Source organism: Hyla sarda, chromosome 1 (genome assembly GCF_029499605.1).
Source record: "Hyla sarda isolate aHylSar1 chromosome 1, aHylSar1.hap1, whole genome shotgun sequence".
NCBI lineage: Eukaryota > Metazoa > Chordata > Amphibia > Anura > Hylidae > Hyla > Hyla sarda.
In genome coordinates, this window is record NC_079189.1 from 431,856,549 (window position 1) to 431,883,226 (window position 26,678).

General features: G+C 41.6%; 1 protein-coding gene across 5 annotated transcripts in view; it reads right to left on the reverse strand.

Annotated features, from left to right (window-relative positions):
- MSI1 (musashi RNA binding protein 1) overlaps positions 1-24,896 on the reverse strand; it is a 31,843-nt gene extending 6,947 nt beyond the window's left edge. Inside the window, exons 1-13 of one of the 5 annotated variants that reach the window (XM_056530135.1) lie at positions 24,779-24,896; positions 23,486-23,526; positions 23,132-23,213; positions 22,956-23,040; positions 17,874-17,915; positions 17,141-17,233; positions 15,609-15,657; positions 5,158-5,240; positions 4,564-4,681; positions 3,055-3,135; positions 2,714-2,770; positions 1,552-1,608; positions 47-180 (exon numbers count right to left, since the gene is read on the reverse strand). In XM_056530135.1, the coding sequence (XP_056386110.1) occupies positions 47-180; positions 1,552-1,608; positions 2,714-2,770; positions 3,055-3,135; positions 4,564-4,681; positions 5,158-5,240; positions 15,609-15,657; positions 17,141-17,233; positions 17,874-17,915; positions 22,956-23,040; positions 23,132-23,213; positions 23,486-23,526; positions 24,779-24,837 (981 nt within the window). In that variant the 5' untranslated portion in view covers positions 24,838-24,896. Of the gene's footprint in view, positions 1-46; positions 202-1,551; positions 1,609-2,713; positions 2,771-3,054; positions 3,136-4,563; positions 4,682-5,157; positions 5,241-15,608; positions 15,658-17,140; positions 17,234-17,873; positions 17,916-22,515; positions 22,550-22,955; positions 23,041-23,131; positions 23,214-23,485; positions 23,527-24,778 lie in introns of those variants that run through there. The other 4 variants (XM_056530126.1, XM_056530139.1, XM_056530146.1 and 1 more) reach the window with 4 other exon arrangements.
- Positions 24,897-26,678: the final 1,782 nt, after the last annotated feature.

The following is a 26,678-nucleotide window of genomic DNA, read 5'->3' on the forward strand; positions in this document are numbered from 1 at the left end:
GTCTGATAACACATTGCTGTACTAATTCTTACTTAAACGCACTTACCCCAAGGCTGTGTCCAAAGCCAGTGCTTGGTGCTGGACTTGCTGCGCTGATGTAGCTGCTGACTGCAGATTCCTGATTGGCTGCTCCATACAGTTCTGCCATTGGACCTGGGCTGCTGGTTCCCAGAAAACCCCCTGTGCGGGTTGGAGTGGAGCCTTGTTTATAAAGTAAAAAAGTAGATCTTACAGAAAGCCCCCTACTCTCTGTCCCCAGCTCCGTCCCCTCCACTTGAAAATCTAGACAACCCCAGCTAGCAACCTAGACATTTATTGTTTCCCCTCCTCTCATTTCACCCCTTTTGTACTGACACTTCTAGGTCTAAGACCTCATCTTTTAACGCTAAAGATGCATTTAGACCTCATCTTTTAACGCTAAAGATGCATTTAGACCTCATCTTTTAACGCTAAAGATGCATTTAGACCTCATCTTTTAATGCTAAAGATGCATTTAGACCTCATCTTTTAACGCTAAACATGCATTTAGACCTCATCTTTTAACGCTAAAGATGCATTTAGACCTCATCTTTTAACGCTAAAGATGCATTTAGACCTCATCTTTTAACGCTAAAGATGCATTTAGACCTCATCTTTTAACGCTAAAGATGCATTTAGACCTCATCTTTTAACGCTAAAGATGCATTTAGACCTCATCTTTTTACGCTAAAGATGCATTTAGACCTCATCTTTTAACGCTAAAGATGCATTTAGACCTCATCTTTTAACGCTAAAGATGTATTTAGACCTCATCTTTTAACGCTAAAGATGCATTTAGACCTCATCTTTTAACGCTAAAGATGCATTTAGACCTCATCTTTTAACGCTAAAGATGCATTTAGACCTCATCTTTTAAAGCTAAAGATGCATTTAGACCTCATCTTTTAATGCTAAAGATGCATTTAGACCTCATCTTCTAATGCTAAAGATGCATTTAGACCTCATCTTCTAATGCTAAAGATGCATTTAGACCTCATCTTCTAATGCTAAAGATGCATTTAGACCTCATCTTCTAATGCTAAAGATGCATTTAGACCTCATCTTCTAATGCTAAAGATGCATTTAGACCTCATCTTTTAACACTAAAGATGCATTTAGACCTCATCTTCTAATGCTAAAGATGCATTTAGACCTCATCTTCTAATGCTAAAGATGCATTTAGACCTCATCTTCTAATGCTAAAGATGTATTTCCTGTGGAAACTCAACAAGCTCACAAGACAAATCTGCATGAAGTTGTGAGGATTCTGGTGTGAATTTAATAAATGACGTGGAAATGCAGTGGATTTGGTGCAGATTGGGGGAAATCAAATTCAAAACGGCAGATTTTCACTTAATCTTCAGCAAATCCATCTTGTGTGCATTAGGCCTAAGGATTCAACCAATACATAATATTTACAGTAAAACCTATGTCACGAGCATCTATCACATATCACATAACTGACCAGTCATTATAACGCAACTAATGTTAATGTAATTAGAGTTCTTAATGTATTCATAATAGACTGTTTACCTCGCACCACAGCTGCAGCTGCTGCCGCTACTGGTCCGTATGCAGTCAATGGAATTGCTGAAAAACACAAGAAGGTTACACTTAGAATACACTGGATATTGTTGTTGAAAGAGCAGCAAGACTAGATACAAGATCAAGATGCACCAGAAGGTTTTCTTCTTAAAGACATGCAAGAAAGGATGATGCCACCAGACGAATGAACACTGTTCTAGTCAGTAGAGACGCATGAAACATGCAGCACAATGCAAAGAAACAGAGATATGCTATGGAGATTTCAGCTCCAATCGAAACAGGTACACTCATGTTAGGCCTTCGTGTCATAAAACATAATGAAAGAATTTAGCAGCCAGGATAGGAAATTCACTTTTAGATGAAGTGCTATCAGTCTTTTTTTTTTTTTTATAGTGAGGGCCACCATCAGTTTTTTCAGGAGGCCCTTCTTTCCTGCTGCCCCCCCCCCCCCCTAATGGCAGAGGCTCAGAACCTGCGGTAGAAATGAAGTGTCATCTCACAGCCCCATTATTTTGTATGAGAGCGTATTAAGGAGCTGGGAGACACAATGACACTGAGTTAGATAAAATGTACTGCCAAAGGGGAATTTCTAGTTCTGGTGTATTTTATCCGGCTTAAACAACATTCTATCATTACAATCCGGGGCTTTATAGGATAATCCAGAAATAATAAAGAATACATAAAAAGAAGTGTAGAATTAGGACTGTTCTCCACACAAGTAAAATAAATGTTTGGCTAAGTTGTAGCAGGAGACAGCGGCAAATCTGGGCACGTGTCAGCTCCGGAGGAGGCACAGTAGATGCAGAGAAAGGTGACCACTCGCCGACACAAGGTCACAATGAGAAAGTAGCAATGTCTCCTTATTCAAGAAAGAAGAGGAAATACTATTCCAAGTGTACCACCATATCTGTAGATAGAAAGTCATATGATAGCTACAACAACACAAAATCACCCAAAGCAAGAATACTATTGTGAGCACCTGTATGTTACATGGAACATCTAATAAAATGTCATGGACATGATGATGCCTTATCCTTCTAAAAGTGCCAGATGCAGTCCACATTACCCACAGAGCAGGGCTGGCACCAGCTCACACTCTGTTTATGCTGTTCTCCTCATTGGTGAGGTTTAGGAAGTTAATGGGACTGACCTGTTAGTTCTGGGAGGACGGGGGTGCCCGGGAGAGGGGTTCTCTCTACTCGAAATTCTAAAACGAAACGTGAAACAGCTTAGGAATGGCTAGAAGCCCAGCCTACAGAGGTGACTGGCAATGAGTATGGAATAGTTGACCAAAACCACCCAGTGCCAATGAAAAACCAGTCAATTTAAATAATTGCTGATGCTCCCAATCCTTGAATGGACATATTAAGTGACAAAAGCAGTAAAGCCTTTAGACTAGTCTGCCACCATTAGTCTACACAAGTCCTCAGCAAGGAAGCCACATGCACATTAAAGAGAAGTAAAAACTATTAACGGGGATGATTGATTTACCTGGAAACTGGTAAGTATACCCTGGTGCAATGCCCGTGTAGCTGCGACTGGCATAAGTAGCCGCTTGGAAACCAGGATATCCTAGATAAAATAAATAAATAAAATAATAATTTTTTTAATATATATATATTTATATTCATATATATATATATATATATATATATATATATATATATATATAAATATCCAATAAGAACAGCACCTCCAGAAATATCAAGAAAAAAAGAAATTGGGGTGCCCGCATATTCTGAACCTCGGTCCACTGGTTCCTCAATGCATACAAAAATATAGAAGCAGCACACCACATGTGCTGCTTCTATATTTTTGTATATATATATATATATATATATATATATATATATATGTTAAGCAAAAGAGACAATAAGAGGAACATTTAGAAAGTATGACAGCTCTTTGGGTATTTTTTTTTATGGTAGCAACTAATAAACTACTAGTACTGTGTAGTGTAGAGCAATGCTTCTCAATCTGTGGGGTCCACACAGCATCTTAGTATGTATGGTGAGACCCAGGTATCACTTCGTTTACTGGCGTCTCACCCAACAGGCTAATGTTCTTGAAACCCTGGTGTAGAGTTCAGGGTACCAAGTACCAAAGGTTGTAAGTCGACCTAGTATAACACCGCTCAATACTTATGTATGTAAAAATACATGTTAATATTAAAACATACCGTGATCCTTTCTTTAGTCACTTTAAAGGGTTATCCCAAGGTTGAAAGTCAGAACTAGCTGATTAGCTGGGGTCTGATCACTGGGACCCCCACTGATCATGAGAATGGAGGTCCTGTGTCCCTTGAGTGAATGGAGCGGAAACATGCGTGCTTGGTCAATCACTGCTCCATTCACTGTCTATGGGATTTTTGTACAGTATGGGAGTTTTGTTCAGCATTCTGTTAACACAAGGAAGGCTGGGGCTGTTATATGGATCTAAAGTTTTAGCTTCACATTTTGGAATTTGTTTTTAGGGTGAGTTTGCAATTGAAAGCGCTGCGGAATCTGTAGGCGCTATATAAATAAATAAATATTACGTATAAATTACACAGCGGAAGCAGCATAAAATACTGCAACAAAATCTGCATGCTTTATTGCATTGGAATGAATAAAATTTATAGTAAAAATCTGCAACACTTCCACAGCAGATAGGGCATGATGCCCATGCATACAATCCAGTACGGACTTTAAATGTTGTGAGTGAATTTGGTTTGTTAAAACCTTATTCACTAACACTGCACTGTACTTTGTTGAGGAATTCTGCAACAAATATGTCCTGTGTGGACAAAGAAATGTGTGTGGATAAACTGACTGCAGTAAAGCTCACTCAGTGTCTGTTACATTCAGCAAATTGACAAATATGGACAGATAGATAGATAGATAGATAGATAGATAGCCAGTATTTATATCTTGAGGTGTAGTAACCACTAATGATCAGTAGAGGGAAACTATGCTCATAGGTTAAACAGTTCCATCTACTTGATTCTCCATTGACAATTACCTAGCATGCCAATTCCTAGCATGAAGGCATCCATTCCATATGGCATCACTCGAGACCGTCCCCGTACAGAGCCTGTTGGTGACATTACCTCCTTTGGCTGTGCCTTCTTACATTCAACCTAAAAATGAAAGTGCACAATAGAAGTATATATACCAGCTCTCCCGAATTCCACCAAGTCGAGCACGGAGTAAGGTGCGGACTGCACCAAAACTTTGCAAGCAGAAAATAGGAAGAACTCCAGCTCGATGTAGATCAATATGCGTAAGGCCAGCACCTGGCCGAAACGCGTCACATCCTGTTTTACCTGTGATCCATGTAGCTTCGAGTAATAAAGATGGCATATTGATCTGCATCGAGCTGGAGTTCTTCCTATTTTCTGTTTAAAAATAAAAGTGATAGAAAAGCTTTACAAATAGTTTCTGTGCAAGCTTGGTGACAAACAGTATGGCGAATTGTATAGCTGATTGAAGAGATGTCACCCAGCTATCATCACAAATATAAAAATGTGTCTATTTTATATTGTTGTATATACTTTTGTATTAAGTCGCCTGTGTCACAGAATAAACTGACCTAAGCAACCAAATTCCCACTTACCATTTTATTGTTGATCTCATGGAAGTGAATCTCGCAGACTTTCTCAACAATGTCTTCCCCTTCAAAGGTCACAAAGCCAAATCCTGCAAGTAGAACCAGACATCACTCAGACTGTATGGCTTTCCTTGGAATGGACATTAGTAAGTTATAAGAAAACCCCAAGATTACTGGTCAAATGAACGATGATGCTAAACTGTCACTGTATAGCAGATAGCCATCTGTGGTTTTATGTTTTACTGATCGTGTGGTCTCCACTAAGGTATACATTGTTAGGTGTTAGGGTCTATGCACACACTGCAATCACATAGCAGTTTTTGCAGATATTTTCATTAAATCACTGCAAATGTTTTTTAAATTTGACTTCAACCTGTGAATAAGCCCTTACTCATGAGCCCATAATAATAATAATTCTTTATTTATATAGCACACACAGATTGGGAAGACCACAGCTATATACACAATGAGCTGGAATACTACTTTTTTATATTCATACACAATAATATTTAAAGGGGTACTCCAGCCCTAAGACATCTTATCCCCTAAACAAATGATAGGGGATAAAATGTCTGACTGCGGGGGTCCCACCGCTGGGGACCACCGCAAACTTGCATTCGCCACTCACCTCTTTGAGCTGCACGCCACGCTGCCAGCTCACAAACTGCCGGGTGCCGACCACGGGGCCGGAGTATCGTGACGTCACGACTCTTCCCCCCCGTGGGCCGTCACGCCCCTTCCCATAGACTTGCATAGCAGGGGCGGGGCGTGACGTCACGATACTCTGGCCCCGTGCAGCTCAAAGAGGTGGGTGCCGAATGCAAGATTGCCGAGGTCCCCAGCGGCGGGACCCCTGCCGTCAGAAATCTTATCCCCTATCCTTTGGATAGGGGATAAGATGTCTTAGGGCCGGAGTACCCCTTTAAAAGAGAAGGGTTCAGACTTAAAGAATAATTCCACTTAACATTTTACAGGTTAAATCTACAAATACAAAAGTTGCATAAGGGTATGTTCACAGCAGATAACACACTGTTTTGGACATAGAAAACTATTTTCACGTCCAAAACAATGCAGTGTCACTGCCCAAAACTCTGTGGGCAGTGCGGTGGGGGGATTTGTGAGTGACCCTTAGGCTCTCATTGACTTTAGTTTAAGTCAATGGGAGCCTTAGGGCCACCCACAAATCCCCCCACCGCACTGCCCACAGATTACACACTGAGCCACACTGAAGCACTTCACACAAGCACATCTTGTGCCATTGTGAACATGCCCATACTCTGCAGATATTTCCTTTTTCTGTGCTGATTTTCTGTGCTGGTATCAGGTGGTAGGCTGGTTTTGTTTTATGTTTCACAATAATACATATTCCAGAAAAGGTGAAATTATTTATGGCGTCAATGTGGTGTTTTGGTTAAACTGGACCTTATTACGGTGGAAGAGCTAAAGCATAAAACATATCAAGATAGACCTAAAGAACATGTCCAATGCTAAGAAATTCAGGGGTAGGGGATAAATGATCGCAGAGAGTCAGCTCCCGTACGGAGCCCCGAACACAGCAGGTCGTTTCGCACACAACAGGTCAGCTGGCACAAACATGCTCCCTCCATTCATCTCTATCGGAGAATGGAGGGGGCGTGTTTTGACCAGCTGACGTGCTGGGTATGAAACGCGCTCTAGCAGAGCAGGGCTGGGGCCAAGCCGGGGCCTCGTACTGGAGATCGCGGGGGTCCCAGCGGTCAGACCCCCCACGATCAGACATTTATCCCCTATCTTGCAAATAGGGAATATATTTCTTAGCACTGGACATCTTCTTTTTTGAACTTTTGCAAACCTTTTCTGATATTTTAGACACCTTAGGGGAGATTTATCAGATTTCTTCTTTCATTTTTAACAAGGCCTCGGCAAAATGAAAGAAGCAATCTGATTGGTTGCTATGGGCAACGTTTCCTCTGGACAGGTATTGATCAATCTCCCCCCATTGATCAAGCTTCTTTTTTTTTTCCCCAGCATACTCCTTATTTTTAGTTTTTGGCACAAAAAGGTAGTATGGTATATATAATATATAGGGGAGATTTATCAAAACATGTGCAAAGGAAAAGTTGACCAGTTGCCCATAGCAACCAATTTGGAATTTTTTTTTTTAAATCTTTGCAAAATTAAACACTAAAAAGGTGGGCGTAAAAAAAGTATACAAAAAAGTTCATTGAAAGTGTGCAAATTCATAATAGATCAACACATCAATAATATCATCAACAATATCACAAATTTAACTGGCATAAAGCCACTGCCACTGCAGTTTTTGGGCCAAAGTCACAAGTGAATCCAGTAGGAAGGAGAAATATAACTCCTTCCTATATATTTCCCATTCCTTTTGAAAACACTTCTGGCTTTGGCTCAAAAACTGCCGTGGCAGTTTAAAAAAATAAAGAAGATAGTGCTGAAAAAGTCACAAAATAAATTCCCACTTATAGCTGTATAGTCTTGAGGAAAAGAAAGGGGGCACATGAATAAAACCTTTAAATATATTTAAATGGGCAATGTCATAATTTTTTTTTATATGTTGTAGTACTTATGTACTACAACATATCTCTAATATACTTCTATTATTTTTCTTTGTGTAAATTATTTTAATTTACTGTTGAAAATCCGGCCACTAGGGGTCTCCCTCCTAGTAGCCGGCTGCAGCCTGCTGTGACGTCACAGCTGAATTTGGACTTATCACGGCCGGGCATCAGTCCGAATTCCGTCAGCCTGCGCTTGCCTGTCAATCAAAGAGGCGGGAGAGAGCGTTGTGAACGCCGGGGCTGTGCGCATTGGCTCCCTGGCCTCGCGCGCTGGCCCCAACTCCCGGCATATATGCGCGGCAGTGCGCACTGAATCTCCGTGCTGCGCTGCTGCTGCCTCAGGACGCATGTGTCCTGTACTTGGGTATGTCTGATCTGAGGTCTTATAAGGGGTTGTTTCGGGGGTGGGGGGGAGTTGTTTCGGGGGGATTGGCAGCCAGGGCCATAACAAAGATAGATTGTTTTCAACACATGGTGCCTCCAGTTGTTTCACCACTACAACTCCCAGCGTGCCCTGATACCCAATAGATGTCAGGGCAAGCTGGGAATTGTAGTTGTGAAACAGCTGGAGGTACACTGTTAGGAAAACAATCATAGCCTATATAGATAAGCTAAGGGCGTATAGATGAGCTAAGGGCAGAAATCGACCCCCAGCAGGCGTGACATCACTGATGCCTGCTGGGGGTCGATTTCTGCCCTTAGCACACTACCAGGTAGACAAAAAGCCATTTCTAAGATAGTAAAAAAAAATTAAAGGCAGGGAGGGGGTTAGGAAGGGATAGATGGGCAATAGGCAGGGACAGAAAAAAAAAAAAAAAAAAAAGGAAGGTGGGAGCTACTCTTTAAGGGTTAAATAATCTAAACACAAGAATAAGGGGGGCCCAATCTGAGAGTGGTTAAGGGGGGAAATACCAAGTGATGTCGGAATATTATTTTTTTTACTGAAAGAGTAGTAGATGATTGGAACAAACTTCAGGCAGATGTGGTTGGTAAATCCAGAGTACGTGAATTTAAACCTCCTGAGATAAACCTATATCTATCCTAAGATAAATACTAAGGAAATAACATAAGGGCAGACTATATGGACCGGGTGGTCTTTTTCTGCCAACAATCTTGTATGTTTCTATTTATATCACCATTGAAGGGTTTTTCCCACAAGGATGTTTATCACTAATGTCTCTCTGGAGCCCTTATAGCTGGCAACGTCAACAGTCACTAGAACAGGGGTCCTAAGCACCCCGCTTCCAATTACTCCTTACTGCAATCAGTAATATCTTTGAATGATTCAATGGTTGAGCTCCATTCAATGTCTATGTGACTTATGGCGCCAACACGGCACCCGGCTTTTTATGTCAGCTCTATAGACCAGCGTTTCCCAACCAGGGTGCCTCCAGCTGTTGCAAAACTACAACTCCAAGCATGTCCGGACAGCCAAAGGTTGTCCGGACATGCTGGGAGTTGTAGTTTTGCAATTGAGCTTAATCGATCATTCAGTGATTACAAATCACACTATAAATTACAACCATACAAAGCATGATAGTACAATATACAACATAAGCTCCCTAAGCTACACATAGTACCATATGCGACACTAACACTCCGCTCCATCATACATAATAAAACCAACGTCAAATAACAAAATATCACAATCTGTGATCGGGGAGGGGAGATGGGAACTATGGGGGTAGGGAGGGGCAGATCACAGGGCCAAACTATTAAGAAACCACTAGGGGACATGGGGAAGTAGAGGGGCGTTAGTCTTCTTCATCGATATCCGGAATGTAGACACTGAATTTGCAAGACTGTTGTGCCACTCAAACTCCCAGTCCTAGTCATTGACGGGGGTCCCAGGTATTAGACATTACCTATCTTAAAGGGGTACTCTGGTGGAAAACTTTTTTTTTTATCAACTGGTGCCAGAAAGTTAAACAGATTTGTAAATTACTTCTATTAAAAAAATCTTTATCCTTCCAGTACTTATTAGCGGCTGTATATTACAGAGAAAGTTCTTTTGTTTTTGGATTTCTTTTTTTTTTTCTGTCCACAGTGCTCTCTGCTGACACCTCTGTCTGTATCAGGAACTGTCCAAAGCAGCATAGGTTTGCTATGGGGATTTTCTCCTGTTCTGGACTTTTCCTTATACGGACAGAGGTGTCAGCAGAGAGCAACGTGGACAAGGAAAAAAGAAACTCAAAAAGAAAGGAACTTTCTCTGTAGTATACAGCAGCTAAAAAGTACTGGAAGGATAAAGATTTTTTTAATAGAAGTAATTTACAAATCTGTTTTACTTTCTGGCACCAGTTGATAAAAAAAAAAAAAGTTTTCCACCGGATTACCCCTTTAAGGATAGGTGATAAATGTACAATTTGAGGAAAAACCCTTTATTACAGCCCAGTAGGAAATAGTGTGAACTGCAGGATAAACTGTTGTGGGGTGAGGATGCAAGGAGGCAAGGGATTTTAACCCTTTGTTATCCTCAATTACTAGTAAGGATTTTTTATTTACATAGCTGTATTATTTGCATAGTATATAGAGATGCTATTTGGGCATAATACAGTTGTATTATTTGGGCACTGCCTGGTTGTATCTTACAGATTTCTCTGATTGATATTTCTGCCTCTTCAACCCTATACCCTGGCTCAATTCTCTAATCTGCGCTGAGTGGACAATAGAGCAGCACAAGAACCATACATGATCAGGCTTCACTGTGCAGATTGGTCATTGTGACAAGCCCTCGGCATATGGAACTGTATCAGAACCTTCTGCTGTAAGAAACAATGGCCCCATTATACGCTTTAGAGGAGACACAACTCTCCCTGAATTCAGAGCAACGTCTAGTGCTCAGGTCCAGTGCTGAATATTTTATCTTGGAACATTTCATACATTCCTACATCTAAAAGAGGATTTCAAACTTTTCAACTATTTTCTACCTCAACATGAGACATGGCTCACACACACAATTCACTAGTCAACTCTTGTTCCTGGCAGGTCTCCCAATCCCTGACTTTAACAGTCCTGTTTCATAAACCACCATATAGCCGTGAATGAATGCAATCCGATCACTAATACATAGCATGTAGCAAACAGGGAATAGGGCGACTCTATGGCAACGTAGGTGGCTTAACACTGTTCGGCCTCCTCACTAGGTCTCCCGCTTCTCAATACTAATGTTATTCCTACCAATGTTCTCACTTTATAATGTAAACTAAAACCTTTTTACAAGCAATAGCCTTGTTGGTCTGCACATCCTCATAGAAATACAAATTACAGTATTTAGGACAGACTATAGTATAAATTATAGTATACTGAACTTAGTACACTAAGAATGGGCTTTACTTACTAGTATTACAATATTTTTCTTATAACTGATGTAGCATAGTACATTGTTATACCGTATATATCTATACACAAGTATACAAAATCTGTCCTGCATGAAAGTCCAACGCTATCCTTGTTTGTTTCACTGTTTATATACAAATATTCAGTAAGGCCAAGTCCACAGATGTTTGACATAGTTGCCATCTGGCATCAAAAAACATTGCATGAATTTTGATTAGCCACAACCACGTCAGAGAGCAACAATGCTGGATGTTTCATATGTCCCATGCCAAGGCCTATTTCCACCTATGGGGCACAGGACCCAGCTTGTTGCATCTGGCATTCCCATATGTGTACCTGGCCTTACTGGGTACATTTTAGTAAAATTTTATTTCTAGGACTTTTTGACTGATCCATGGTCTATCCATGAGTGCTACCGGTCCACTGTTCAGCATTTAGCACTACAGTAGCCCTGCACCATTCATTGTATACTGGTGCATCCGAATAACTGCAGCTGAACTTCCAACTACTACCGTCATTACTTTAATGGTAGCTGGGCTGCAGTAACCCGGCGCCACTACTATACAATGAACAGCACAGGGCTTCCAGGCCCATTGACTGTATAGTGCGGAGGGACAAAACAGCTCTGCCAATCAACAAATGATGGCTATTCTGTGGAAAGGCCATCAATCCAAAATTCCAAGAAAACCCCTTGAAGGAAATTTGTAGAAAGACCATGGCACATAGCTTTCTGATTTCACAACAGTCTACTTACAGATGTTTCATTTGACCATTAGATATAGGACATAGCAAATTTTGCTACATTATCAGTAAAGGTTGTCCCACTTTAGGGGACCCCACCTCCCTGTGGTACGCAGCCATTGAAAAGTAGCAGTCCAAAGTAAAGCCACAAGCTCTATGGGACAATACTGTACCTATTTATGCTTCCAATTTCCTACATGGTACATAAAAGCCCTTTCTCACTGATTCAAGCAGTACTGCTCCTTCAGGCCCTGCACTGGGGATAATACAATGTATATATTCTACCCAGAGTGTTTTTTTTTAAAGAGGACCTGTAGGCAACCCCAGAAAATGAGATTTTTTCATTATTATTAAATAGCTTAGGGTGCCCTAATCACACACCTTTTTACGGTTTCTTGATACTCCTTTCATTTCCCAAGACATGTGGGTTTATATTTTGTCTGACAATTACGAGAATCAGTCAGATGGTGTGTACTTTTATTTATAATGTTCGTGAAAATAAGGTGATGGGCAGGATTATACAGTCAGGTGTTAGGGATACCCGTCCCTCAATGTAAAACATTCACACCCCTTTACTGTATAATCCCGCCCATCACCTGATTAAAATTAAATTCACGCCCATCTGACTGAATTGTCAGACAAATGATAAACCCACATATCTCGGGAATGGAAGGGCATATCAAGAAACTGTAAAAAGGTGTGTGATCAAGGAACCTAAACTACTTAATGTCAGTAAATGTTCATTTTTGGGGGGTTTTAGCCACAAGTCCTCTTTTGAGAAAAATGGACCAAAAATGCAACATGCAGAATCTTGTAGTCTGCTGTGCTATTTGTTCTGTCAAAAATATTGAAATTGTAAAGTCAATAGGATTTATCAGGATCAGTTTGAAAAAGGATTTGCCAAATATAACCAGGCACTAAATATGCAACACTGCGCTGACAACCCATGTGTATGGGCACAGCTTGACTGTCCGCAAACTCCTCCTAGACGGTCGAATTGCATCATTGTTGATTATTGACTGCTCTTGGAATAGACAGCATTGTCTATTGTAAATGTAACTACTCGGACACCTCCATTTACTGACTACGCCACCAATAATGATTTTGTATTGATTTTCGTCTATGCACACACTGGAAAATTATCATTAAGATGTTTATAAATGAGGGATTTCTATCTATAGTTGTCCAATGTAAAAGGCTCTTAAACCTTGTTTAACATATCTACCTTTTCTGATATTAAACATTTTAAATTAGGAAGAGGATGGATTGAGTCATTGACAGGAGAGTTTCCATGTTTATGCACAAGGGATTGCCCCGTTGGATCCCTATTCTTGGGCCTCATTTTACTAATGGTCTGAAAAGAAACAGTGCACAGTTAGCCACAGACTTGGGGGGGATTTATCAAAACCTGTCCTATGGAAAGGCTGCTGAGTTGCCCATAGAAACCAATCAGATCGCTTCTGATTGGTTGCTATGGGCAACTGGCCATCTTTTCCTCTGGACAGGTTTTAATAAATCCCCCCCCCCCCCCCCATTGATCTTGCATTATCTCCCATGTAAAAATGACAAAGCCACTCCTTTTTTCTAGGATGTGCTGACAAACCTATAACTAGTTTTTTGTTTGTTTTTTAAAATATTAAAATGTAAAAAAGTGAAAAAAAATTCCAGCCCATAGAAAGCTGAATTCTGCATGTAGATTTAAAGGGGCATTCCTTTTGCAAACAGCCCCCTTCAAAATGGATCCTTGTGATGATCGTTTAGTCATGATGGGTATGGCTCCTGGGCAAACTTCCACAATGTAACCATTTCCAAATAAGGACCCCCTCCTCCTTAAAGGGGTACTCCGGTGGAAAACTTTTTTTTTAAATCAACTGGTGCCAGAAAGTTAAACAGACTTGAAAATTACTTCTATTAAAAAATATCCAGCTTTTTTGTCTTGTCCACAGTGCTCTCTGCTGACACCTGATGCCCGTATCAGGAACTGTCCAGAGCAGATGAAAATCCCCATAGCAAAAATATGCTGCTCTGGACAGTTCCTGATATGGACAGAGGTGTCAGCAGAGAGCACTGTGGACAAGGCAAAAAAGAAATTCAAAAAGAAAAGAATTTCCTCTGTAGTATACAGCTGCTAAAAAGTACTGGAAGGGTAAAGATTTTTAAATAGAAGTAATTTACAAATCTGTTTAACTTTCTGGCACCAGTTCATTTAAAAAATGAGTACCCCTTTAATGTCCATAAATCCTTAAGAGTGTATTTGGTCAGGAACTATGTTTATGACAAACCCTTAAAGATGCTTGTACATGTTCCTATATCAAAGTCAGTTCTGGGCAAGTGTCCGATTTCCCAGCATGTGTGATCTCAAAACAATACATAGTGATGCTTTCAAGCTGAACTGATCACTATTGGACATGCTGGAAAATGTGGTAAGCACGTGATAACCAACAGCCTTTATGGAGTCATCTTCTGGAGTCCTTCACATAACAGTAAAGTTCCGGACTATATGTATGGGCAAACCGAACTATAACCTATTACATATAATACAAGAACTAAAAGTTTTAGGACATGCTCACAAGCTGGATTTTTTGCTGATTTTGATGCAGAACCTGTATTTATTCCATGCTCAAATTCAAGAGAATTTTATCCACAAACAGCTTCCCATTATTTTTACTGGAGATCCACAGCATGGTTCATACTACATGGATTTTTATCTGCTGCAGATCTGAAATCAATACACCCCAAAAAATAATAGACATGACGCTTATTGCCAGGGATTCTGCACAGAAACTAAGTTGTGCAGTCAGGACATAGACTGACCCCTCTGAAGGTGGCTAAGTCTGCATCCAGAACCGCAGCAAAGTCTTTGGTATACATAGTGTAAATCCAAAGCAGATATCACGGGGGTATATATTTAGGTATTTTTGTCCTGTTTTATTGTTTCAAGTCTTTTCTTAACAAGAAGAGGAATGTATCTCAGAAGAATACACATGGGAAAACATTCCCGAACCTTTCATTTACAATTGGTTTCTCTTGTTTCCTCTTCTGGGATCTGATCCCATTTTTAATGACAAAACAAACCGGAGAGAGCAGATCCCTGTGACGCTAGTAAGGACTGAGCTGAGTGTAGCAACTAAAAGATCATTTGACTTCTCAAATATTTTTCAAATGTTAAAGATTTCCGAAACCAGTTTAACACCGACCCTTCTAATAATAGAAGTAAAATAAATGACGCATATTGAATGTGCCTCTATAGTTCAACTAGAACAGATGTTTCTATCTGTGCACTATGGGGAGGTAAGGGACTCTTTGGACTATGGTTAGTTACCTGCTTTTCCAATCTGCATATAAGTAGCCTTTATGTGTTGGCCACACAATAGCCGCATAAGTACCCTAATTCATTCCTTGCCCTAAGGGATCCATGTAAATGTGATGATTGCCTGGTGACCTTATCATGTGACTGATCAGATAAAGATCTGTAAAATCGGGCTATAACCACGGGCTCTATATATGCTTTGTCAGCATGAGTTAATAACCCCACCATATGTGATAGTGGACCCTGAAAATGGGAGATCTGACTGTGTTATCAGGAGAGGCTGCAGGCAACAGAAAGAGGATGGACAGGTATTCAGAGTCAGGAAGGGAAAGAACAATGAAGCTGTGTCCAGCTCAGCACGGACCTCATGCTGAACACTCATCCCCAGGAACTTTACCATTTTATACACACAAGCCTCTGCAAAGAGGATTATCACATCACAAGGAGCAGATCTGGGTAGACACATTTCTGTTACATGTCTAAAGCACAGCAAGGAGACTTACCTCTGTGCCTGTTTGTTGTTTTATCAAACATTAACATGGCGTCATCGACCTGTATGAGAGAACAAGGGGAGAGGGGGCAGTCAGTCCCATGTAAATGTAAGACATCTTGGCAGATGTGCCGCTGACAAAGTGTGAAACAAGCTGAAGGGGTGAATCTAATGATTATAGCGGAGTAGATTGAAAATGACACAGGTGGATCACATAGAGGAAGCAAGCAGGAAAGGGGGGGGGGGGGTGCTGAAACTCTGCATTGTGAAAAGAATAGGGGTAAAGGGGCCTACAGTGAAGGGCAGGGAGCAGGCACAAGAAAAGAAGGAGAAGGAGGCCACACAGGGACTTCAGAATGAGGGGGAACACAGAGAAAAGAAATGCATGAGGTACACAAGGAGCTGAGGGGAGAAAATGGAAGCACCGGGAAACAGAGGCGCTCTGGGTTTCTGTGTGTCCTGCCTTAAGATCTATGAGATATTTATTTACTCATCAGGTCAAACAGTTTCTTGCCTTTCAAAGAAAACCGTTTGGTTCCCTGGAGAATCGGAGGCTCTGGGAGCCCTGTCCTGTTACTATGACTGCAGCTTAGTATGTCCTGAGCCGCAGGGGAGAGGGAAAGAGGCAAAAGCTTTTGTGTGCAACTGAAAAGATGGGGGGAGGGGGGAGGGCCCCACCAGATATCAGGGGGAGAGGGAGTATGAGATGCAAGAAAAGAAGAGATCTAGAAAGAAGAAACAAAGACAAAAGTGGGCACGAAAAATAAAAGTAGCAGGAATGAAATAACAAGATAAAGTAACAAGATATAGGCACGGTTTTACTTTAAAGCCAAAGATGGCGTATTTTACTTTGTTTTGTAACAACTGTGTCTGGACAGGTAACCCATCAATTCACAGTCTATAAATGCTTGCTGCAATATAATGTATTCCTGTCATATGTGTGTAATGTCCGATCACCGCCCCCCCCCCCCCCCCCCCCATTACACTGTGGTAGATAATCTGCAGCCGATGGGAGAGAAATCCGAGTCATCCAGTGATCTCTCCAACCTCCTAATTAAATGGGGATCTAATCGCCTTATAACAAGGCTTGTTCGTCACTGTCTGCAAGGGCTTTATAATGGGGGAGGGCCATCCTCAGGTGTCATGGACAGAGAGGAGAAGCCATAGTTGGGAATAATCCCTTTACAACTGCAGAATTGCAACTTTTACTATGCTTGATGTAGTTAGCAATTCCTCCCGATCAAAAGAAGAAGAAGAAAGAAAAAAAAGGAAATGTGTATTGCTTTATTCACTTAATCCCCAAATCTACAGGCTTCTTTTGAAATCTCCCCACGTGCTGACCAGCGACTTACTGACGCGGATGAGAATGCCTCTCCAGCTGTCATAGAGACCGCAGGCCTCCATTAACATCACGCTTCATCATGATGATGGATGTTCGGCTAATTACCAAATGGCTCAGTCCATAATTTGTGCCTGAAACTTTGGGACCTGCCCCTCGCAGATTATGTAAAACCTCACTGCCCCTCACTGCCGTGGCACACTCACCTTTCCAAACTGCTCAAAATATTGTTTTACATCCTCAACAGTCGTATTCACTGACAATCCGCCCACAAAAATCTTCTTTGTCCTTGTCACCATCTGTAACAATTAAGAGTAGTCAGGTGACGTGTGCGGACAAGGGACTGACCAGGGGATGAGCAGCAGGCAGGAACACAGGTGCTGCTTCTGTATATGATGGAAGGGATTAGATTTTTTTTTCAAGCTCCCTGGAAGCATATGTAGGGCAAAGAAAAGTATTCTAGCTCCTAGGAAAACCTCAGTCTTTGCTATAGAGATTGCAGCCTGAAATCAATCCCGCAAGACACTTGCCAGATACTATATAGAGACGTACATCACATAAAATCATCAGACAAAAACAATCACAGTAACTAATAAAATGAGCCTTGTTGAGGGTCTCCCAGCTGCCCCTAATTACCCTGGTGCTAAGCTTCCTGGCTCTGACACCAAGATGCCGTCTGTCAACAAACTACTTAAGGGAATTAACCCAATTCTGCCGGTGTTTGCAGGACCCAATTCTGATCCACCTGCTAGTTATTGGACATAAGCCGATTTCCTTCCAATAGTTACATCTCCCTCCTAGCCCTCTCCCCTGCTGCTTAAACTGACTGTCCCCAACTATCACCACTACAGTGCTTCCAGGAATTCTAAAAGAAACATATTTACTTGCATAAAAAATATTTGCCAATTGAAGCCCATATACTGATGATTTCAAACTTACCTTCGGCTGAGCTCTGCGAGGAAAAGCTACTTTTGGGTCAATCTGAAAATGAAAATATGAACATTTTTAAACTTTCGGACAACTGAAGGTACTAAAGAGAAAGGCTACTGGGACATAATAAATAAACATGACTAATGCCTAAAAACTGTACAGCAGGGCGCAAAGACATTAAAGACACTGCAAGTGTTCACCTGTCAATAGTACAACGCCATAAAAAGTATACATGCCTGAGTGTCCAGTAAAGGGAAATACTATGCAAATAGATATACAGAAACCTAGAATTTTATACCTGACACAATACAGACAGATTTACACTACATAAAATGTACCATAAATCACTGTAATAACTGTATCTATGGTTTCATACTTCACACTTCAGAGTAAACTCAACTGCATAACTAGGACAGGTATAGGAAACCACTAGTTTTCTGTTTATTTATTTTATTTTGTATGTGGATTGTCAAAGCTGTGTGGAGAATGACTGGTAAGTAAGGGTGCGTTCACACGGCCGTCTGTCCCCGTTTTTTATCCCAGTTTGGGTCTCCGTTCTTGCAGGCTGTAAACGGATTTAAAACAGTTTAAAAAAAATCCCATTCATGTCAATGGGATTTTTTTACAATCAGTTTACATCCGTTTGTACCCGTCTGCACTCATTTCCGTTTCTTTGACGGCAGAAAAAATGGCAGATGCAGTATTTTTTCTTCCGTCAAAAAAACGGAAGACAAAATTGATACAATAAATTAACATTGAAGTCTATGGAAAACAGATGAGCCTTTAATGTCATCCGTTTGCATACGTTTGTGTTTTGCTCAGAACCCAAAAATTTAATTTTTTATTTTTTTTTAATTAACTGAACAATAATGGATCCAAACGGTTAACATCCGTTACTGTCCGTTTTTATTTTTGACGGGAGAAGAACGGGTTGGGTCTAGATGGCCGTGTGAATGCAGCCTTAATGTTATTATAACATGATTTATATAATTCCCTATACATTAAAGAAAATAGCACATCACAACTATTAACCATAAAAATATAAGAAAAAAAAGGGCTGGAAATGTAAAATAATTAAAATCACCACTATTTTACAAAACAGAAGAAGAAAAAAAAAAAAAACCTAGTGCTGCCGGGTTACAACTACATCACTTAAGGAGTAGTTTGTATCAGAATTCTACCAAAATATCATTAAAATGTTATACATTCAGATGCAAATAATGTTATTAAAGGGACATTGGCATCTTAGACAGTTTGTCCATATTCCATAAATGTCTGACATGGGAATATCCTGTTAATAGATAGCAATTCATAACAATTGAGAATAACATTGTGTATTTGTGTATTGAATATTAGTATTGTGAATAAATCCTGAAAATTAGCTACAAAGTGTTCATCAGACTGACGGCTGTAAAATATATGTGCCTAAGGAAACATGTCTTCTAGGGATCCTATATCAATGTAGTGACACCCAGGTTGCCATGGTTACTGTAAACAGTCACTCCAGGAGCGCTGCTCTTTTCATAATACTTTTTCTAAGAGAGAGATATATATTCCTAAGGAAAGCTGGTGTCTTACCGTTTTCATGGGAGACATTGTAATTACTTGGTCGGGGTAGATTTATTGGTCAGTTAACACACTATTGCCATAGTTAGAATGATAAAGTAGATAAGAATAGTTTTTGTATGCTTATAAACTTGTAAACTAGGTTGACCCCTACCAGGACAGAAGACCTGCCGAAATATCAGGGTCAGGTTTGGCATAGAGTCCACAGCCCTCACCGAATAGTCATGAACTGGGGAATGTTTGTGCTTCTGGGCATCAAGGGAGAGAAATCAAAACAGGAGATAGAATATCCCAACAATACCCCTTTGTCATGACATTCCTCTGTGCTATGTCAGCAAAGGCCAGGAAGATGCTATTAACTGAGAAAGCTGCAGCTCGGAGCAGGAGGGACTGCACCAATTTCACATCACTAAACACAAGTCACTATTGTTACAGGTAAATGGCACAGACACCTGTAGCATTCAGTAGCAGGAGAAGAGACAGGAAGAGTACAGACAGAAAGAGACAGAATTAAAGGGCATTCTGATCTTAAAAAGACTTCATTCCCACATGGGTCCTGTTACATGGACATAGAAGGTAATGATCTACAAGCAGTTTCACAAACATAAAAAGTACAATTTACTAAAGCCGCAGCCTCCAGATAATTCCCACCTACCAATATCAACTCCCAGACAATGACAATGACAGCAGAAATTGCCATATTATATACAGCGGGTGTGTACAGAGACAAGCCATACAAGTACACAGATAAGAATTAAAGGTAAGATAAGCCACCTAAAATTCTAATAACTATTAAACTCACAATAAAACACATTTCCTACCAAGGCTCCCATTGTAATTGAATAAAAGTGTAAATTTCGTTTACACACTACAAATAAAAAAGTATTCTTTAGAATTTTTTAAGAATTGGAGTAGGGTGACATGGTAGGAATGGGCTAAAAAAGTTTTTTTGATGTTCCTTATAAAACTGCTAGAATACTTTGTATTGTTTATCGCCAAGTCCTGAAAGCCAATAACACATCAAAAGTGTCATAATACAATCTGATCTGTAGAGGATGAAGGTTTATAACATACACACTAAGGGTACGTTCACACGGGCGGATTTTTTTGCGGGTTTCCTGCTGCGTATTTAAAAGTGGGCGGGCTCTTCTCGGCTGTCCGCAGCATATTTTCCGCGGCAGAATTTACGCTGCGGAAAATCCACCACAGTCCCTACTGACTTCAATAGGGCTTGCGGCGGATTTTCCGTAGCGTAGATTCTGCCGCGGAAAATATGCCGCGGACAGCCGAGAAGAGCCCGCCCACTTTCAAATACGCAGCGGGAAACCCGCAAAAAAATCCGCTCGTGTGAACGTAACCTTATACATGTTCTATAGAATGGATCAGGTCATGTTGATAGGTTCGGTCCACTTGCCAATGACTGAGCTGATTAACAAAATTTACAGTAAAACACAAGCACCCAATATTTCAAAAAGATAATCTGCTATACCGCAAATTCTTTACTATGTCCAGTAGTTATCAAATCTTTATTTTATCCACAATGAAAACTTTTATATTCCAGTTCATGTAACCTCCATATGTAAATAAGTCAGCCTCCCCTAACCTACCCCTACAGCTCCCTCCCACCGAACCCTCTACTCCTCCAACCGCAGCTAAATTATAAAGTGTCTACATTTGCATCTCTTCTGTTTCCAACTGTTCTTTGTATGAAACACACACATTTGTCCCCTCCCAGGTAACAAAAGAAACTTCCCATCCAAGAAGCTGGGGACAGCAGCATGAGCCGCACTGCTCCCCCTCCCCCTGTGTCAGCAGAGACACAGTCCCCAGAGCCTCACAGTTCTTACTGATAAACAAGAGCCCACCGACTGGGACGCACTGCAATAAGCTCAATGGAAAGTGCCAGGGAGTTAGCAGAATGGCTGCACAAGTTATATGTTTCCAAATGATCTTCCATCAATAGCAAGGAGAAAAAAAATAAAAAAAACACTGCCATACTTTTGATGTTGGCCTATTTACATCCAGGTAGCGTCTAGGTATATGGAATATTACAGAACAGTGAGACCTGTGATTTTTACAGCCAAGTGGTCTTACTAGATTGCATTCTGTGCACAAAGTAGGTTGGTGCTATAATGGAAAATAAGAAACAAAAACAATAGACTTGATGTACACGGGAAACTGTACGGCACATACTGTTATTAGCAATAGCCTAGTCGTCTCTGTGCACAGATTTTACCTGTTGTGAATCCTCTGGGGAGAAGTGCTAATAGTAATGACAACCTGATGAAAGCTCCTCCTGCCACCTGAAATGTTCTGTAAGAATTGCACGGTGAGATTTTCTTCTTCCCTGACATTTACCGGATGTGACCGCAATCTTGCTTACCTCAATAGACTCAGCCCGCACCCCCACAAGGATATGTTCACTGTTAATGTGTTAAATGAAAATATTTAGAATTTTCTAAAAGGGTCTTAGTACTGTTGTTCACCTGCTGCCAATTCATTTTACTCAAAAAAAAAAAAATAAAAAAAAAATAAAAAGGAGTCTCCTGTGTTACATCAGGTATTGGCTTATGACAGGTCTACTGTACCACAGATGATGCTCGGAATAATTGCTAGGTATCATGGGATTTGCAGCATACAAGTAAGCCAACATGAATATTCAAGTGAAAAGTAACTAGGCATACGACCTAAATGAATATACCCATCAAAGGTTGTCTAGATCTACACCTGTTTATAGTATAGAAAACAGGTAAAAAAAAAAGCAAAACAACATTGTAGTAAACTACTACTGATAACTAAAGGAGATTCACAATGAACAATTGATTTCATGTCATAAAAAGATCAAAGAATCATTAGGCGAACACACAAACATATAATCTTAGAAGGAAATAAATGATAGAATAAATAACTAAAAAGCTAAGAGACATTAATGGATATGTGACAAGAAAGCAGTTGTACGAACTGACGACCTTCTAAGATCTGGTCTCCAGTACTGAATACAGCGGTCTAACTAGGTTCTTTTTAGTGATCTAGTATGTGGCATCACTAATGGGAATGACACAACCTATACAACACGGTATCATACCTGCTTTCCCCCACATGCTGTCTAAATTGCTTGCCTGCTAAACAAAAAAGATACTTTACTTTTCACACAAATGACGAGCAAGTCTGTATTATCTGCAGCAGTTGACGCCACCGCGCCACTAAAGCCGGAGATCCCCTAGAAACTTTGTACTGGCTGTAAATTTAGCTACAGTCTGTGCAAAGTGTCAACCATTGTTACCCAAACTTCAAAATGATCACTTTGTGAATAATGGCTAGTGGACCGCAGGCCTCGGCCTTCACTCTAACATGGTGACATATTTCCAACAACAACACCATCTTTATAAAGCAAACATACTAATAACAACAAACGCTACAATGTTGTTAGAAACACATCTAAGTCAAATCCAAATAAAACACATGTATTATTCCGCATAGTACTGAATTTTTAACGGAGGCTATGTGAAGAAATGGTTCCCATACCGTCTTCGAGTCCAGTTCATGTCTTGACTGAGCAAGGACTTTGTCGACTCCAGCCTGGTCCATAAAAGTGACAAATCCAAAACCCCTAATGGAGAGCAAAGTGTGGGAGAATGAGACCAGTGACCTGTGACCTCCGGAAAACGGCAAATTGGGTCGACAGTTATACCGAACCTTACCTGGATCTCTTGGTTAATGGATCTCTCATGACAAGACACTCCTTCACATCCCCAAATTGACTGAAATACTCCCGCAGTCCCTCTAGAAACACAAGAGCAGCCTATCACAACCAAGCGAGGCAGACGGATCCCAGAATGCAACAGAAAATCCAATCACATCTTGTCCAAGCAAAGGGAGAGGGAGAGAATGCGATGGAGGGAGGGTGCACATAGGAGGGAGACAGAAAGAAAAGGGTGGAGAACACAAGGAAGAAAAAAGGGGTGAAAAAGTAAAGGGGTGCTAACAATACAATGCCCGCACATTCTGCCCACCCCGCTCCCTGAATATACTACCAATCCAATGATTCCGCTCACCTTGTGTAGTCTGCCAGCTCAGTCCCCCGATGAACATTTTGCTGAAGGACAAAAAAGGAACACGAAGAAGCGTCAGGAAAGACAAACAAAAGGCAAACGCTAAGTCACAACTTATTTGGGGGGGAAATATGTATAAACCGGCAGCAAGGACGTCTCGCTGGATGAAAGGTGCGAGAGAAAATGTCAGGACACGGCAAAAATACCTGGATAAAGAATAGGATGAGATATGAAGACCCGGGGCAAGAGCTGCAGATAAAAAAGAGAGGGCCTCATGGCAGTGCCGCCCGGCTGAAAAGGACGTCTCGTCATATATTTATTAATAAAGGAAGACGTTATATTGTCATAAATGATAACAAAGATAGTGAGATAGAAGAGCAATGGGAGGGGGGCGGGGGCGCCTGTCGAAAGTTTATAGAACCGAGAGATTTTATACAAGTGCTTCATTGACTTCCATCCATCTTTCCTAAATTCCTGAGAGTCTATTAAGCCAACACACCACAATTATATATCCATATATCTAGAGGCAGACATTTATGTAATCTATTCAGACAATCCGTCATATAATAAAGATCATTCTTGGACTTATCAAACCGTTGGAGTTAGAATTCAGACTCGTGGGACCGCCAGGAAACTTTACTAAACACTAACATCCCCATCGATGGGATTGAGAGGTGACTATCGCCTCCCCCCACAATCTGGTGAACTTTTCGGTTGTAAGGAGCAGTGGTATCCAAGCTGCGGACCTCCAGCTGTTGCAAAACTACAACTCCCAGCATGCCTGCGGCATGCTGGGAGTTGTAGTTTGGCAACAGCTGGAGGTCTGCAGTTTAAAGACAAGGAATTGACTATCCTGTACCCTGTGGTGGGGCAGGAACTTAATAGCACACAGTGATGCCCTGGGATGTTCAGCACCAAGGATTAAGGGTACAGGATTATCACACTCATCCATGATGATGAACCAGTCTTCCATTAAATAGATGGCATACATGCCAGTATAAGGGCAGAATAACTAAGTGCCACTTAAACTTTGACTGAACAAGAGACTCAGGAGACCTGGCAGCCATAGTCACAAGTGCTGCACTGGTACATCACTCCTCCAGCATCCCTGTAGCAGTGCCCCCTGGGCACCAGGACAATCGCCAGTGTGGCCTCACTACTCATGCCCCTGCACATAAGGTCCCTGTGTACCCAGGTACCTCCCAACCTATGATGCCCTCCTGCGGCTGCTACCCCAGCACGGAGCCGAGCAGAGAGGCGACGGTCCCCGGTATAAGGACGAGCCGTGCTCCTTACCAAGGGTCGTGCGCAGAGTCCGGAGGCGACAGTCCGGGCTGGGGCGCTTCTGTCTCCATTCGGTCTCTGGCGGCTCCTGAGAACGGAGGCAGCTCCCGGGACAAGAGGATGGAAGGGGGCGTGGTAGCCCCGCCCACAGTCGTCCCGGAACGCCCCCTCTGGGACAGAACCTAGCGGTTTATCCGACAAGGAAACGCCTCCCTGCTGTTAGACCCCGCCCTCACTGTAGCGCTGCGCCCCGCCTCCTTATCCTGGAGCCCTCCCTGACACCTGCCCCCACTACCCCCCCTACTGAGCCAGCTTGCCACTGACTGTCCCTAAAGCCACTGGAAATGTGGTGGGGGTGGGGATGACATTCCACCCGGACTACATATAAAGCATTAACTATGAATCACAGGCCCTATAAGTGGTTTCCAGTAACCTGTCACCATCCTCTGCCCAGCTGTGCTGGTGGTGACTTAAGGCTGGCATCATCAGTTTGGGAGAATAGTTCTTCTAAGATGCCACATGTAGCTGTGTAGGCTGGGCTGTTTCTCATGAAAGCTTCATGTGTCCGACCTTTATAATATAATCATCATCATCTGCATCATCCTCATCTGCATCTTCATCATCTACATCAATGGTCTCCAACTTGCGGACCTCCAGATGTTGCAAAACTACAACTCCCAGCATGCCCGGACAGCCAACGGCTGTCCGGGCATGCTGGGAGTTGTAGTTTTGCAACATCTGGAGGTCCACAGGTTGGAGACCACTGATCTACATCATCATCATCATCCTTGCAGGTGCCTTTTGGCCCAGAGGTGAAGGGTAGAGTTGTAGTTTTGCAACATCTGGAGGTCCACAGGTTGGAGACCACTGATCTACATCATCATCATCATCATCCTTGCAGGTGCCTTTTGGCCCAGAGGTGAAGGGTAGAGTTGTAGTTTTGCAACATCTGGAGGTCCGCAAGTTGGAAACCACTGATGTAGATGATGATGATGCAGATAATTATGATGATGATACAGATGATGATGATGGGGGGGCCTCTCTCCTGTTGGAGAAGGGCTTAGCGATAGACCGCATCCTTTGTGCACGTTTTTTTAGTGTGACATGTTTGCACTTTTTCTTGCACTTTGGGTGATAGAGAGCACTTGCCTCGACTCTTAGAAAATCATCATCATCTGCATCATCATCCTCTACATCATCATCATCATCATCATCCTTGCAGGTGCCTTTTGGCCCAGAGGTGAAGGGCAGGTTTGTTGGGGGGCCTCTCTCCTGTCGGAGAAGGGCTTAGCGATAGACGACATCCTCTGTACACGTTTTTTTAGTGTGACATGTTTGCACTTTTTCTTGCACTTTGGATGATAGAGAGCACTTGCCTCGGCTCTTAGAAAATCATCATCATCATCATCTGCATCATCATCATCTTTCTATGTGAAGTTTACATAGTCCTTCCTGCACGTTTTTTTAGTGTGACACGTTTGCACTTTTTCTTGCACTTTGGGTGATAGAGAGCACTTGCCTCGGCTCTTAGAAAATCATCATCATCTGCATCATCATCCTCTACATCATCATCATCATCATCATCATCTGCATCATCATCATCTTTCTATGTGAAGTTTACATAGTCCTTCCTGCACTCAGCTAGGACATAATACACACTGTATGCACTGTACTGGTGATGGAGCAGGACCTGTATACACACAGCTATGATACACTGTGTATATGTGCCCCAGAGACATCTGATTCTGATCTAGTCACACTTGCTAAGCATGTTAGAGAGGTGCGGGGGACTATGGAGCAACAGTTGCCTGGACCAGCATTAAAGCTCCAGCTATTACACAGCCACCTCTTAGGGCGCATTCACATCCCGATTTTGCTATACAGTTCCTGCATACGGTTTTGTATTTGAAAA